At 34.0% G+C, this 17,830-nt stretch overlaps 1 protein-coding gene across 5 annotated transcripts in view; it reads right to left on the bottom strand.

The window, feature by feature from the left end:
- Positions 1-17,830, bottom strand: part of LOC145242018 (protocadherin beta-2-like) — an 828,148-nt gene that overhangs the window by 175,344 nt on the left and 634,974 nt on the right. For all 5 annotated transcript variants that reach the window (XM_080104908.1, XM_080104910.1, XM_080104909.1 and 2 more), the window contains one exon: positions 8,390-10,893. In XM_080104908.1, coding sequence (XP_079961034.1) covers positions 8,390-10,810 — 2,421 coding nt within the window. In that variant the 5' untranslated portion in view covers positions 10,811-10,893. The remainder of the gene's footprint in view (positions 1-8,389; positions 10,894-17,830) is intronic.

Genomic DNA, 17,830 nt, shown 5'->3' with positions numbered 1-17,830 from the left:
AATGCGGGATCGGATTTTGCATGCAAAAGTATTTGATCAAACAACAAGTAAGTCAAAGATCTTACTTGAAAACAAAAAAAAGTGAAGCAGAGGGAATATGGTGAAGAAAAAGGTGATTACACATGAATGGATAGTCTGGTGGAAGATAAATAATCCATTCATGTGTAATCACCTTTTTCTTCACCATATTCCCTCTGCTTCACTTTTTTTTGTTTTCAGGTAAGATCTTTGACTTACTTGATGTTTCATCAAATACTTTTGCATGCAAAATCCGATCCCACAGTTTGCTAATTCCTATCCTCTGATGAGAAGGAAAGTATTTCTTCGAAACTCCGTGGATTAAGGACTATCCACTTATCTAGTGTTTCCTTTTTAGATTAAATATGTTTTTAACTCATTTCAAAGTGTTTTTTAACATGTTTTATTAACTGTTTGCTTGTATATATATATATATATATATATATATATATATATATATATATATATATATATATATATATGTATATATATGTGTGTGTCTATATATGTGTATATATATGTATATATATTTGTATATATATGTATATATTTATGTATATATATGTATATATATATATATATATGAATATGTATATATGTGTATATATATGTATATATACATGTATATATACGTATATATATGTGCGTATATAAATGTATATACATGTACACATATATGTATATTTATGTATATATGTATATATATATATATATATATATATACTAAATGTACTCGTGAACCATTAGATCATAACAACTACCAATATTTATTCTACATGATATCTTTAAAAAAATCATATATCATTTTTCTTGCGTTAATATAAAAAAAAAACAATCTCGTACTTCTATATTATTCTTATACAGAAATAAAGAGAATAAAAATTTCCATCTAATTTACATATGTATTTATGGTATGTGCAAACACATGAATGCAAATTAATTGATGACACTAAAAAAAGTCTTTCTCTAAATGATCATAGATACATATAAAAGCCAAGTACGTCCAAGGATGGAATACTGTTGCCATATCTGGGCAGGAGCTGCTAAAAACAGCCTATCCTGCCTTGGCAGAGTACAAAATAGACTTCGTGGCTTAGTGGGGGATGCCCTTTTCTCTACCCTGCAACCTCTCTCCCACATAAGAGACGTTGCGTGCCTATCCCTGTTTTATCGTTATTTCCATGGCAGGTGCTCGTCTGAACTCCAATCTCTGGTCCGCCCTCACCAATCCTTCACGAAAAACACCCATCTAGCTGAATCCGCTGTGAAAAATTTCCCCCACTCTTTATCTATGCCTAAATCAAAACGTAGATTCCATGAACAAAGCTTCTTTCTTAGAACTGCACGCCTGTGGAACTCTGATCCGTCTGCCTGCTTCCCACCTGACTACAACTTGGATGTCTTCAAGTCCAACGTTAACAAATTCCTAATGAACCGCCCTCTTAAGTAAACACTTAATTAAATCTCCACACCAACGTAATGTACTTGCAATACCCCTTATCCTTGAGTGGCTTCCGGGCCTTGATAAGTGGTGACCACCGGGTAAAAAAAAAAAAAATAGAACAAACAAAACATAAGAGTCTGCTTGAATCAACACACCATTAAAGGAGCAAAAGAGAAATACATAGCTAAGATAGAAATGGGTGACTTTATAACTTATGGCTAATTAGAATAATTAAAACATTTTTCTTTTCAAATATAACTTAATCCATGAACTAATGCGTATATTTTAGTGTATTTTGTGTTATTAAAGTATATAAACATTAATTAGTGCAATAAACATTAATTCACATTTAGCATAATATGTATATTACTATTTCATCATTAGTGTCTGTAGGTTTAAAAAAAATAAGACGTGGGTTCTTATCGTTGAATGTTGTAATGAATAAATCAGTCACAGCCCACGTGCATAGATCATGATGCTAAAATCATTTGATCGCTATAGACCTTCTTGAATGGCATTTATGCTTCATGAATGTTAATTTCACCTAAATTCTCGCCGCTGTTCACGCCAGCCGAGGGGTATGTTTCTTGCTAATGGAGTCAGAGATGGCTTTGTGACCGAGTTCGAATCCCTCGACCGGCAGTAATCGTGACTCCCTACACTAAAGGATGAAACACTAGTGTTTATAGATATTAAAAAATAATAATTGTAGTATCAGGTTGACAAGAAAGTTCTTACGGTTTTTAACTTTTAAATTTAAATGAACATATCTCGACTCAAAACAAAAATTTATTGATCAAAATAAGCACCATCAGAATCAACTTTTGCCAACACAAAGCAAGTAACGTAAAAATCTTGAGTTCTGGTGGCGATGAAGTCATAGAAGGTATTTTTGATATTGCTTAGGTTTTTGGAGCATTTCTCATGCAGAAAATTGTCGAGATGCTTGAAAAAGTAGTAGTCGGTAGGTGAGAGATCTGGAGAGTATGGTGGATGAGGCAGAATTTTGTATTCTATATCTGTAAGGTCGGTTTAGCAATATGCGGTCGGGCATTGTTGTGGAGGAGAACTGGACCATTTTTGGTGACTAATGCTGGGTGTTGCTGTTGAAGTTTCTGATGCATTTCATCCATTTGTTGACAGTACTTCTCCGCCGTAATGACCTTCTTTTGATGTAACTTTGGCTTCAGAAAGTGTCGTGGGAGCTTCGTTGGCATCTAACCACTAAGCACCGCCAGTTGTTGTAAAGAACCTACTTTTCATTGCAAGTCACAACCTAGTCAAGAAACAGTTCGTTCTTGTTGCGTAAAAGATGAGAAGATAACACTTCATAACGGTGCTTTTTTGGTTGTCGTTCAATTTGTGAGGCACGCGTTTATCAAGATTTTCTGTCTTTCCAATCTCTCTCAAGTGATTGGAAATCGTCGTATACATTACGTCTAATTCAGAAAAGAAGATAATTGTTAATTTGAATAAGTTTTTCTACAACATTGTAATACCGAAGTATACAGAACAATGTAATACCGAAGTATACCCAACTGAAAATAAGATTTTATTAAAAAAATAAAAAAGTTTTAAAAAAATGTTACTTTTCTCTCTGTGTTTCATCTTGTTTTAGTCATAGTTCTCAGAAATCAAAGTGCCCCCTACATTGGACTAACACTTAACAATTGTCTTCTTTTCAGTATGTTGAATACAATAGACAAAAAAAGCAAATTGGCACAATTTTATTATTTCAATTCAAACTAGGTCGAAAAGCTGCTGAAACAGCTTGCAATATCAACAAAGCGTTTGGCCCAGTAACCAGTACTGAACACATAGCACAATGGTGGTTTAAGAAATTTCATGGTGGCAACGAGAATCTTGAAGATGATGAGTGTAGTGGTCGGCCATCGGATGTTAACAACGATCAATTAAGAACCTTAGTTGAAGTCAATCCATGCAGAACTGTTTGATAACTTGCTTCTGAATTAGCCGTAATGTATACGACGACTTCCAACCACTCTGTATGAGATGCATAGATATTCGAATGTTCCAGTAAAGTTCTTTATCTAACAACACACTAAGTTAATAAAGAAGTTGAGAACATAATTTTCTTCTTCCCAATTAACCATTTTAATATGTTGTATTATATCTTTGTGGTCTCTTGGTTTTACTGGATTCCAGGACAAGAATTCACCTAGTCTGGTGGAATATCCAGCTTCGCGTTGCTACTTGAGGCAACATAACTTGAAGAAGGTACATCATTCCTTGTAAAATCTAACGTAGGTTAGTTATAGCGAGATCTTAGTTAGGCCGCGAATGCTATGTGATTTTTAATATTTAGGCAGGGTTTAATTGTAAGGAAAAGTATTCTCCTGCCAGGTTGTCCTGACAAACTTCTGTGCAGAGAGACCTTAGACACTCGAGGATAGTGTCTGCTAGACATGGACTAAAACATGTCTTTCTACTCTGTAATAAACATACACTGACCAGAATCTTTAACTCTTTTTATCTCATCGTTATTTAGCGCTGTGTTCGCTTTAGTTCTTTGGTTTGTTTATCGCTTGTTTATAAGTATTCTCCCTCCCCCTTCTCTCTCTCTCTCTCTCTCTCTCTCTCTCTCTCTCTCTCTCTTCATTACTTACTATATCGAATTATTCAGCGCTGTGTTAAGTACAGTTCTTTTTTACTTACCGCTTTCCAATGTACTCTCCCTGTTCCCCCCCCTGTCTCTCTCTCTCTCTCTCTCTCTCTCTCTCTCTCCCGCTCTCTTTATCGAGCAATCGCAACATTGTTTTCCAAACTTACACCATCTCAACTATAGTTCTTTCGCACCTTGGTTACTTTAGAAATGAGTGTTATTTAAATACTATTGCTTATATATCATAAAATATATATCATAAAATATAATTATAAATATAATTAAAGAAATTACACATATGTAAAATATGGGTAGAAATAGGGAGGAACAGTTGTTCCACAGCATTTATAGTCATCCGTCACTGATTTTGAACGAGAGATAAAAGTCACAATTTTCCAGTAACCAAATGAGTTTGAATGCTCCTCCGATTCAAAGATGGAGAATCTCTTCTGAAATGAATCAATATACAAAAACGACAACACGTTCTCTCTGAAAATTCAGACGAAAATTCAACGCAATACTTTTCCTACAAAATTCTTCTCCTGCAGGCGCTTCAAGAATGGAAGTGAGCAGAATAATCAAATTCTTGCTATTTTTTTTTCATCCTCCCATTCCTTCCATTCGTATCTTGCTATTACATTCCCCCAAAGATTGCCTGATCTACAAACTCAATTTCTTTGCAAATTTTTCATTAATTTCCGACGACCAATATCTATCTTCCAGGCTTTTCTAATTTTCCTGTTCCATCTTACTTTTATCCAAATTCAACAATCCTCCGCTCTCTCCATTTATTTTATTTTATTATTTTATTTTATTTTTTTTACCTATACCATAGCATTCCTATTTCTTCTCATCTGACTCGTTTTCACACAAGCTCAGTTCATGTTAGGTCTCCTACAACAGATATTTGGTCAAACTATTCTCTCACAAACACACATACACATAAAATCAATACTGCTCTATTCAATGACTAGCAAACATGCATCCTCCAGACGCAAATATTATTCTGTAAATCTATGTACTATTACAAAGTTATCGTGTATATGAAGTCTGTAAATCTGTAATTGGGTGACAATAAAAAAAAAATAGGGAGATACGCATTAGTAGTAATTTTTTTATCTCGCTCATATGGTGAATTCGGACTACTAATCTCATATTGAGTGTTATTTGCACAATGTTTCAGTCGATGGAACCTTTGACCTTTTTCAGGTGTATATTGTCAAACTCGGAAATCTTTCTGTTGAACTCGGAAATCTGCAAGGAATTTTGAAGGGAACCCTTTATTTAATCCACGGGAGTATCATATTCTTATTGCGTCAGCCATGAGTGGGTAGGAGATGTAAGTAATTCGCAACCGTATTTCCAGTGAGGATTGAACCTTCAACCTCCTGAAGAGTATAACTTACAACTGAATTTCTCCAAGTACTTTATCCACTTCACTACGGATCCTGGTGCAACCCCGTGGATGAAATAAAGTGTTCCATTTCAAATACTGTGCAAATTCCCAAGATCGACAGAGATTCTCGAGTTTAAGATACATCCGAAGAAGGTCGGAGGTTATGTCGACTGAAACGTTCTCATGATCAGAATACTTACCCGAATAACCAAAATAATATGAATTATCAATCTGAAAAATTTAGAAACATTTTTTAATCTCACTGTCAGTTTATATTTTATTACATACCACCAGGGGAGGGGGCACAAAATACGCTTAAATATGATATTTTTATTTGTCCAGACTTCGTATATATTATTGTAGAGTCGTGATTTCAAAAGTTAAAAAAAAAAAAGTATTTAGGAGCTATCAGCTAGAATCGAAACCGAAACTATAGCATTCAAAGTTGATAACTTTACCACTGTACCAACGTGACACGCATATAAACTGATTGAAAATGAAACATTTTAAATAAGATAAGATGAATGTACAAAGTGTATAACGATTTTTTCAATTTTGACCCAATTTTTGACCCCTTAAAACTATTTTAATCAGCTAAAGACCTATAAAAGAACGACCTAAAAAATTCAATCATTTGAGGCGCCTAGCGCCGCTTTGCGACTTTTAGTTTCGGAGGAGATAGAGTTTGAAAATCTGGAGACAGACAGATAGACAAACCGACAGACAGACATATAGTTGTTTATATATTAGATTTGTGTTTTAGGGATATTAGTTTTTAAACTAAATGATAACTTAGAAACGAAGTAGATATAAAAGGGTATTCAGCATTAGTTCAAACCAAATTTTATTTGTTTTGATACGATTTTTAATTTTTTTTAAATCAATAAACACAATACGTAAATGCATTCATCTTAGTTACTTACTCTTCCATTGAAATACTAAATTTTATTTGTTTTGATACGATTTTTAATTTTTTTTTTAAATTAATAAACACAATACGTAAATGCATTCATCTTAGTTACTTACTCTTCCATTCAAATACTAAATTTTATTTTCCACAGACACTGATAATCAACGATAAAAGGATATTCGGTATTAATTCAAAGGAAATTATTTTTATCTAAAAATTGTCATTTCTAATGCTTTCGGCTAATAAACACAATAGGTAAATACATTCATCGTAGTTACTTACTTTCTCATTCAAGTACTAAATAACATTTACTTTTTTTCCTGAAAGTTCAAATATTTTTTCTTTGTACTCATTCTAAAGCAAGTAGTTCTAAAACAACGAATTCTAAAACAACAAGTTCTAAGGCTATTTATTATAAAGCAATAGAAACGAGATAAAGATGGAAATTAAAATAAGTAAGTCTTGTACAAGAACGACTCAAGGAGCAGGTATGAACTAGTGCATATGAAGATTAATATATTTTATTTTAAATATCCTTTTTATTAAATGTATAGAGAAAACTATTGCTTATTAGCTGGACGCTCAGCTTTGCCTGATCGTACAATACGCTTAAACATGATATTTTAATTTATGCAGATTGCGTATGTATTATTATACAATCAATCCTCTATTGATTATTATATCTTATGAGGAATAATTTGTCTGGTTGACTAATTCGTCAAAAAATATTAAAAAAATAATAAAATTATAATGATGATGTCATCCATCAAATTCCGTCTGTGTTTGTTTACAATATCACGTCAGCTGATATTTGGGCTTGATGATGAATGCTCTGGAAAAGTCAATTCTAATTAATGTTTAGTTTTAAAATATAAAAACGAAGAAATGATTTGTGGCGATTTTAAATGGTACCTCTTCTTTTATTATAAATTGAACTCATTAATAAGAAAAAATTAAAATAAAATGGTGAGATACACCCGGGCTTGAATATGGGATTATTCGAATCGAATCTTCTAACACTGAGCTATATCTCCAGATGACAATAATTCTATTTTTTTTTTTTAAAGAAATTATTTGCTGAGATTTTATTATCTCTCTTGGTCGGTGTAACGTAAAATATTCCCCAGTAAAAAATTCTTCATTTAATCTATTTATCTATAAGAAAGAAAGACTTTTTTTAGGACCGGATTTTTTTTTTTTTCGCTTTTCGATACTTATTGGATGAATTTCTATAAAAAAAAAAAAAAAACATATCTAAGAACACTGCCAGACCTTTGTATGAAATTTGCAAAAGATAGGCTTAGCCATTTCGGAACCTATGAGAAAGGAACTTACACACACACACACACACACACACACACACACACACACACACACACACACACGCAAGGAGGTCGTAAGTAATTCACAAATGTATTTTTTCGGTCATCCACACTGAAGATTGAACCTTCAGGTTAAAATACTGGGAAAAATCAATTGTAAAAGTGATATTCTCCTGAAGGTTGAAGGTTCAATCCTCAGTGTGGACGATCGAAAAGCTATATTTGCGAATTACTTAGGACGTCTAACCAGTCATGGCTGATGGAACAAGAGCATACTACTCCTGTGAAGTAAATAAAGGGTTCCGCTCGAAATTCCGTCCAAATTCTCAGGTCCGACAGAAACATTCCTGAGTTCGACAAGATACACCTGAAGAAGGTCGGAGGTTACATCGACCGAAACATTATGAAAATCACACTCAAGATGAGAACAGTAGTTCAATGAATAATAATACGAATAAGCAATCCTCATCTCAAAAATTTAGAAACGTCAAATTAATTGTTTATATTTTTTTATTTGTATTGGTATCAGAAACATTTTCATTTGGAGTAAGAAAATCAAATAAACCAAATATGGTTCCAATATTTTGAAATAATCTTTAAAATTCCTCGAAGTCGGTTTGGAACTGAACCTATCCATTTGTTACAGATATAAAGTGAGAGAAAAAACGAAACTTACCTGGCGTAGTTTCTCGATAGACCTCCAAGGATTTAATGATGCAGGTAGATTTTTTAGTCCCTCAGCCGAATCGTCAGCTGAGTGCGATTCAATCGTTGCTGCTCTCAAGTGAGCATCCTTAGCCTTGTCTGCGTCAGTTGCTATGGTAACTGGCGCATCCGTCCAAGAATCTCCATGGTAAGAAGGGCACATCAAATGCCTTTGTTCACTTACACATCGGTGGAAAGAGTTCGCCTCTTCTTTCTGCCGTGCATTCTGCCGTTCGTTGCATCGGATGATGCAGATCGATATGAATGCCGTGGTGATCACAGACACAGATACTGCCACAAGGACAATGACAACGGCTAGGTTGAGATGGATCTTGTCTTCCGTCTTAACGTGGACAGTGTTCGACATCTCTGACGTTTTATTGCTGACTGTCAGGGACAATGTCATGGCAGTTGTTGCAGACCGGACCGGGGATCCGCTATCTTTGACCACAAATTCCAGATCGTATGAGCCAGCATCTTGCTGCGTGACAACACGAGTAAAGGACAATGAGCCAGTGTAGTGATTAACGGTGAACAACTGTTTGTCGTTGCCTGACGTTATTTCATATTTGAGAAAGGCGTTCTCACGGCTATCACTGTCTGAAGCCTTGAGAACGGTGATCTTTTTTGTATAATGAGGATAATAAAGAATGTTCATTATGAATGGATTAACACTCGGGAATGTGAAATACGGCGTATTGTCATTTTGATCCCGGATTTCGACAACAACGTTCACTGTATTATTTAAAGATGGTGTTCCTTTGTCTTTGACCAGAACTTGAAATTTATAGATGTGTTTAAACTCATGATCCAGAGACATGATTGTAGAAATAAAGCCATCATCCCTAATCTGAAAAGGGAGAAAATGTTTGTTATCAGTGAGCAAGGAATATGTAAGCTGACCCCCGGATCCTTGGTCAGGATCAGTGGCATTGATGAATCCGACTGGGAAGTTTGATCTTTGGTTTTCATAGATCCGAAACGTGTACGTCTCTTTAAAAAACTGTGGTTGGACATCATTGATATCTTTCACTTTGATGGAAAACTTGCTTTCGCTGTGCAAGGGTGGTGAGCCTCGATCCTGACAATTGATGGTCAGCTCATGATGATCTTCCGTTTCTCGGTCCAGTAAATTCTTGACCACTACTTTGTATTTTTTGGTGCTCAGATTCTGTAACTGAAACTTATTGTGGTGGAGATCACAGCTGACCTCTCCGTTATTCCCGGCATCATGGTCGGTGACTTTCACATAGGCAATAAAACTACCGACTTCAATGTCTTCAGAAATGGAAACCATGTTCTGGATCAATTCGAAGACAAAGTTTACGTCAATAATTGGAGGATTGTTTTGCTGGCTAATGACGTTGACCGAAACTTTTGCTAAAGAACTGAGAGACGGGTTTCCTTGATCTGTCGCCTTGATATAGAGTTTATACATCAACGTTTGTCCGAGCGTCAATGTTTTGCGAAGATACACTTCACCAGTGTCTTCGTTCAATTCAAACATTGATGTTGAAACATCTGACGTCTCGGAACTAAAGTGATATAAAATCTGACCATTTTTTCCTGCGTCGGAATCTTTCGCAGACAAAATAATAATAGGGCTGTTTTTATTGTGATCATTTCCTATAGAAACATTATAAACCTTTTGCGAAAAAACGGGGATGTTATCGTTGACATCTACTACAGAGATGAAAACATCTAAGATATCCTGTTTGGGTGGGGAGCCCCCGTCCTTAGCAATGACCTGAATCTGGTATGAATCTTTCATTTCTCTGTCAAGTCTCTCTTCAAGGGTGATGCCCAAGTCTGAAGTTCCTGCCACATTTTGGGACATGGAGAGTGAGAACGGTTCATTTATTTTCTTTTTCAGTTGATAAGAAATTTGAGAATTGACTGTCCCTACATCTCTATCCTTAGCATTGGGGATCTTTCGTTTCGTTCCGATCACATCTAGTTCGGAAAACTTTATATTGATCTGTTTATTTGGAAACTTCGGCTGGTGATCGTTAATGTCTTGTATAACCACTTTGATTTCTAACAGGGTGATGAAAGATGTCCCTTTTCGGACGGCTATGTCAAGCATCCTTAAGCATTCGACACCGTGTGCACACAATGACTCTGCATCCAACGTTTGTGCAGTGTAGAGTTTTCCTGTCTTTTTAGCCACTCTGAACAACTGGGAAATGCCAGTCAGATCCTGTTGGAGATGAGTAAATCTTATCATGTCCCTGTCTATATAGGGCCGGACACTATCTAACAAGTGTGTGTCGGATGCAATGTCTCCAATGTAGGTGCCTGGGTTCTTCCCTTCCTTCACATAATAGGTGAGATCTACACAATGACAGATGTGCAGAGCCGATATTGCTACAGTCAAGGAGTATATCAACATGATGACAGTTGTTGCAAGGATACCAGACAAATAAGAACCACTTCTCTTTTTTTAAAACACAAGGACGACGATTACGGTTATTTCTGCAAGTAGAAAGAAAAGGAAAAAGCTCTGAGAAAAATTGACAGTTGCATTAAAGATTTTATCAATATTCCTTATATATATATATATATATATATATATATATATATATATATATATATATATATATATATATATATATATGAACAAATGATTAATAAAACATGTTAAAAGACATCTTGAACAAGAGTTAAAAACATATTTAATTTTAAAAAGGAAGCACAAGATAAGTGGATAGTGTGGTGTAAATGAAGAAAAAGAGAAACAAGAACGACCGACCGCGTTTTTGTGTGGCTTACCTCGTGTTCATAATGAAGAAGAAAGAAACAAAAATGGCTGCCCTGTTTCTTTATATGCCTACAGGGTGACCACGAGGTATGCAAATGAGATGCTCCTGATTGGAAATAAAAGAGGAGTGATTTGGGGAAGGAGGGCATTCTGAAGTTTGATTGCGAGCAGAGAAGGTGTATTTGGAGAAGAGAAAAGCTAAAGTTGCAGAAGTGCGTTTTGGAGTGGAGAGAAGACGCGTCAAGTGGGAACGGGAAGGTGAAAGTTCGGACAGCAGTGTCACGCAAGCGACAGATAGTCCTTAATCCGCGGAGTTTCAAAGAAATACTTTCCTTCTCATCAGAGGGCAGGAATTAGCAAAATGCGGGATCGGATTTTGCATGTAAAAGTATTTAGTGAAACTACAAGTAAGTCACAGATCTTACTTGATTAAAAAAAAGAGTGAGGTAAGGGGAGTAGGAGGTAAAAGAAAAATGATAAAAAGATTTCACATGAATGGATAGTCCGGTGAAGGGTAAAAAATCCAAGAATGGTAAAATCCAAACACGGTCGAATTAAAAATGTATATATATATATATATATATATATATATATATATATATATATATATATATATATATATATCGATGTATAAGGCGACCATCAGATAAGACGAGGCACAAAATTGGAGCAAATCTTAATAAATTTATCACATATCGGTTGTATAAGACGACTACTAAATCATGAAACCATGTTTGTTTAGCCAAGACTAGAGATTTCAACACCCGATATCTTATGAAATATTGGCTTTTAAAGATGATTTTTTAACTTTAAGGGTCGTCTTACACGCCGAAATATACGGTATATATATATATATATATATATATATATATATATATATATATATATATATGAAATACAAAATTTAAACTTTAACAGTTTTAAGACCAAAACTAGTGCAGACATTTTTATTTATCAAAAGAAATTCAATATTTCGAATTATAACAAATTCTTCATCAGGAAAATCCAGGTTGTTTTTTTTACATCGCATGGCGGTGATAAAGCTTGGGACGTCTTAAGACGTTGTTGAAAGCATGAATTTTTATTACAGTATGAGTGTCGGTCGATGCATATGATATAATATAAGAGTTCACTGCTTTAAGTACTGTTGATATATGGAATACAAAATTCAAACTTTAATGATTTTAAGACCAAAACTAGTGCACACACACGCACACACACCATTTTATTCAATTTAGGTAAAAAAAAAAATACTACAGATCACATCAATAAATCTACTGATTCAGTTTCAAAAGATATCATCAGGCAACAATAAACTTCTGGCTTTACTTGAGGTCAGTAATTTAATGAAAATAAAATCTGAAGAGAATAAAGTAAAAATAAATAGAAAGAAAATCTAAATTAAATTAAATAATATCCCACTCTTTATATTGAGCACTGTCAACGACCTCGATGGTTTTTAATTTGGGATATTTTTAACATGGAATAAATAAATAATATATATATATATATATATATATATATATATATATATATATTGATTTAAGGGGTTCCTTCAGTTTTTGACAGACTATGGATACCCACGAAGGAGTGCATGCACGTGAAATTTTTGTGGCAGGAGGTGCGCAATCTCCAACCACACCTATCCTGAGTCGACATTGTTAAATACCAGTGGCAAGTGAAGTGTACGTACAGGACGACTGGAAACAAATGCCGAGATAAGCGGAGAGTACATACAGTGCCTAGAATTCCCAAATGGTCACCTATCTGGTACTAACCAGGCTCAACGTTGCTTTACTTTGATGATCTCACAAGAACCAGTGTGTCAACATGATTATACCGTGTATATATATATATATATATATATATATATATATATATATATATATATATATATATAGTAGTGATTTCAAATGTTTTAAAAAAATGATTTGGGTGCCATCAGCTAGAATCAAAATTAAAACATTTGGCATTCTAGCAGTATTTGCTACCCTCTGAGCTAACCCGACACGTGCACCCCTACACAGTTGAGATCCCTAGATGTAAGAAAGCCTTCTACTCTTCTAGTTTCTTCCCCAGAACTGTAGGACTTTGGAATTCTCTTCCAGTTTCTTGCTTCCCCAACTGTACTGACATGCAGAAGTTCAAGTGTAATGTGAATAGACATCTTGCTGCTCAACTCCCTACATAGTACCTCTGCAACTTATGTCCCTGGTAGTAGCCCCCTACATCAAAGTGGCAATGTACCTTGTTTGGGGTGAAAATGTAATAAAAAAATAAAAATAAAAAAATATCAAGATTGACAAATCAATGCTACTAAACATATAAATGTATATTTGTGCATGCATAGAACATTTTGACCTCCATATATCAAGTTTCAATCTGTAAACTAAATATTGACAGAGTAGTTTGGTAGAGACCATTCCACAGACACATACGATTGATGAGCTCAAATATTCAACAAAATAATTGAATTTAGAATTCCAGAACGATTGATATGCCATAGAATAAAAAATTATACAGACCTAACAATGTTTAGGGGTAAAAAATACTATTTCAGAATTAAGCATGGCACACTAACGAATCAACTGACGATTTGACAGAATTTCTCATAGAGATGTTTGAACACATCTAAAAATTCAGAGAGACCAACGAAAATACCACTTAAAGACAGACCGATAGAAATGTTTAGACGTATCTAAAACTTGTTAGTTCTTCATTATGTTTGTTGTAAAGAAAGTATTGACCCCCCCTCCCACTTTCTTACACAATTAATTATTTCATTAATTTCAAGGATGACTGTTACCATTTCTTGGCTAATGTAACTACCACTAGTCTCTCCCTCTTAGACAGGGTCCAAAAAAGAGTCTCCAATTTAATAAGTCCCGCACTAACAAGCAAGCTCCGACCCCTGTCCCATCACTGTAATATTGCATTCCTGTGTCTGTTCTTCAAGTACTTTAATGGATTGTGCTCTGATGAACTCATTGTATCTGTACCCCCCTCGACGTACATACACCCGACAAATCCATCTAGCAGTAAAATATAATCCCTCCGCTATAGATGCCAAAAAAGCATTCTACCCTAATAGTTTCTCCTCTATGACTGCTAAACTTTGGCATTCCTTTCCTGTCTCCTGCTTTTCTGACTGTGCTAACATGCAAAGTTTAAATGTAATGTGAACAGACATATCGCTCATCTTCTCAGATAGTCTCCAATAGACATGGCCCCTTACATCCCAGTAACAGTATGCCTAAGAATAAAAGAAAAACATGCAACTGCAGTATCAGTACAGCCGGGCCATTTCCCGTATACATTACAAGCTAGTTGAATTATTAATTCATTTAATGCGGACTATGACCCTCATCTTTCTTAGATGTTGTATCACAACGTTTCGGCCAACTATTCCTCTGGCCTTCATCAGGTCAGATGGTAACCGCGACGGGAGAAGAACCTAACTTCATTTTCAGCAATTACTGCTGCCATCCATTGTTGCTGTCGTCTCACCACGTTTTGGCCAGGTAAGCATCTAGCCGGCTTTGGGTAGGATTGAAACCGCTATCTTCAAACAATTCAATGTCGCTATCTACTGCGCCACGAGCCCTGAAGAGCGATCAAGGTTGGATTTTTTGGTCTTATAAATCCATGATAATTTATTATCTGATCTTCCATGGTCGGGTCCATACCAAATGGTATATATATTATTTAATTGGAATTCATTATTGAGATGAGTATTTGAATTACTTGTAATTATTTCTGTATTGTTCAATTATAGTTAAAAATCGTTTTATATTTGTTTTCGAGTCCTTATTAAATAAGTTCAGCTAAAATTATAAAATAAAATTATAAAATAAAATGTGTAAATAAAATGCTTAAATATATTTTTCTTCTTTGTTCCTTTAAAGGAATGTTGAATGCGATTATCGTAACAAGCTTTATGATTGAATGTCGTTTTGTCATTAAAACTTAATTAATTATCCAATTGCCGTTGATCGGATCCATCTTTTAAAGCTGAATAGTTAATCAGATGGAGTAAATGGATTTGCGGTAAGAAAAAAAAAAAAATGGCAAGACAAGAAAGAGATTTGACGTTTAGGTCTAAGGAATTATTTTGAGAGATCCTTTAGTCCGTCAGCCGATGACTCGACTACGTGTGATTCAATCGTTGCCGTTCGAGAGAATTCTATTTTGTTTATTAAAAGAAACCATGAAAAAAAAAAAAAAAAAAAAAAATGAAATTATGTATCCATGCCTCCGTCAACAGGGAATTCTGAGAGAAAAAAAAATAGCACTCATGTTCCTCGACGTGCATACTCCCGAATAACCCAACAAGCAGCAAAATCTCACCCCCTCACTGTGGAGATCCCTAGATACCTGAAATTCTTCTTTTCTAATAGTTTCTTCCCTTGAACTGCTAAACTTTGAAATTCTCTCCTTGTTTTCTGCTTCTCTGATTGTACTAACACACAGAAGTTTAAATGTACTGTGAACAAAAATCTTGCTAATCAACTCCCCACGGCTCCTGTTAAACATAATCGTAAATAGTATCCTCTTACGCCCAAGTGGTAATATGCCTTGTTTGGGATAAAAGTGGTCATTTTTTCCCCTAATGTGTGGAGTTCTAGATCACGTGATGACTGAGCAGTTAAACATTAATTGATTTAACCACATGATCACCCATATATAAAAAAAGACATAACTCACAATCTTAATTGCTCTTTTCCTGTGTTTTTTAGACTGAATAGTTGAAATAGAAACATAATTACCAAATCCTTTGCTGCCCTCCTCCTTAAGTTTAATCACTGAAACGACGACATTTGCTTATCGAGTGCTCTTACTTTGTCCAAACTTTTTGGTAAATTCAGCTTTTTATATTTTTATATAGGAACTTATCCTCCACTCTATAATAAGGATATCTAGTTTTTTGTTTTTTTTTTTTTTTGCTTGGTTGTCTCCCCTATGGCATTGCTAGGCCACTAATATATACATATATATATATATAACCCTAGGTAAAACTCATCTGAAAGTAGCAAAATTAAAGCTGGCTTGCCAGGCCACTATATATACAAACGTAGGCAAATTTGGGCATATTTTATTGGTTTGAAAATATAGGTTCTTTTTTTACTAATTGCAATAAAATTTTAATCATAGAGTAGTATTATAAACTTCAAAAAGCCTTCAAATGTTCATGTAGTTTCGTCCCATACAACCAAAGATATTAGCATTTCAATATTCAATTTGGCTACGAATATATATATATATATATATATATATATATATATATATATATATATATATATATATATATTGTGTATTTAGGCAGCATGTTTTCATTCAGACGAGTATTGTTAAATAGCACGGAGTGTTTTTGCTTAATGAGTTGTTTTTTTTTTTGTAATTTTTCGAATTGTCGTTCTTATTTCTCAGTCGAATCTGTGCAAAAAGTTCCATAGTCATCTTCGTCCATCTATTTTTTCTTTTGGTTGTTTTTTTTTTTTTTTTGCAAGTACTTTCGTCTGAATTTCATCAGTTGTCTTCGGGCAGTTTTTGATTATTATTTCGTTTAAAATCTGGATGCTTTTATATGCTTCAATTAAAATTATATTTCAATTTCTTGAACTAGTTAAGCGTCTCGTGTGTAAAAAGATATACGTTTTTAACGTGTTAAGAATGTGGCTTAAATAAATGTACATTTGTTTAAACATGTGATTTACAAAATGGTAATGAATGTACAGTTTTTTTTTTAATAATTTATAACTTTACATTTAAACATGTATATAGATCTACATATGTAACTATATGTGCCCACACATATTATATATATATATATATATATATATATATATATATATATATATATATATATATATTGGATTGTTACGTATATATATATATATATATATATATATATATATATATATATATATTGGATTGTTACGTACTCAGGCACTTCAAAATGTGTTACTACTACTTTCAAAATTTACATTGTTAATTTTTGGCTGTTTAGTTCTCATATATGGTGCTTCCAATATTTTTAATCTTTGACGTTAGAATCCATATGGATGATTTTCGTGTTTTTAACTAGAATATATCTAAACTGGAATTGTGGGCAGCCATGTTGTTTTAGGTGTTGGCAAATCGAACGTGTATTAGAAAGGTGTAGGATCAATCGTCTGGACAATGTATTGGCTGTGTGTCTAATGTAGCTATTAGCGTTAGAGATGCATTCTCCCAAGGGCCATTTGAACTGGTAGACTACATTGGTTTTATCGATTGATCTTGTTGTCCAGGAAGTGTTGTTTTTAATTATAATTTAGCTGTTGTTAATTTCTTGTAGTAGATGATAAATCTGATCTGATTATTATTGACTTGGGATATATATCGATGTATTATATTTCTTAGTACGTTTTCATCTAATTTAAAGTTGTGGTGTAGCTAGTTGCGATAGAAAATATTGATGGGATGGGGATTGTTATCTTGGTTATTATTAGTTTGGTCTAGTTTTCTAACTGTTAGTTTAATTTGTTAAGAATTTGGGAATTGATTATTAATCAAGATCTCTTTAATATTCTTTAATTCACTGTAGAATATTTTTTTATTTGAGGAGATCAATTTGGCTCGATTAATAAGATTTTGTATAATTGCGGTCTT

This window comes from Euprymna scolopes, chromosome 21 (assembly GCF_053919585.1).
Source record: "Euprymna scolopes isolate OS-2025 chromosome 21, ASM5391958v1, whole genome shotgun sequence".
Taxonomy (NCBI): Eukaryota; Metazoa; Mollusca; class Cephalopoda; order Sepiida; family Sepiolidae; genus Euprymna; species Euprymna scolopes.
The sequence above is the reverse complement of the archived record's forward strand: the minus strand, read 5'-3'. Positions and strand labels throughout refer to the sequence as shown.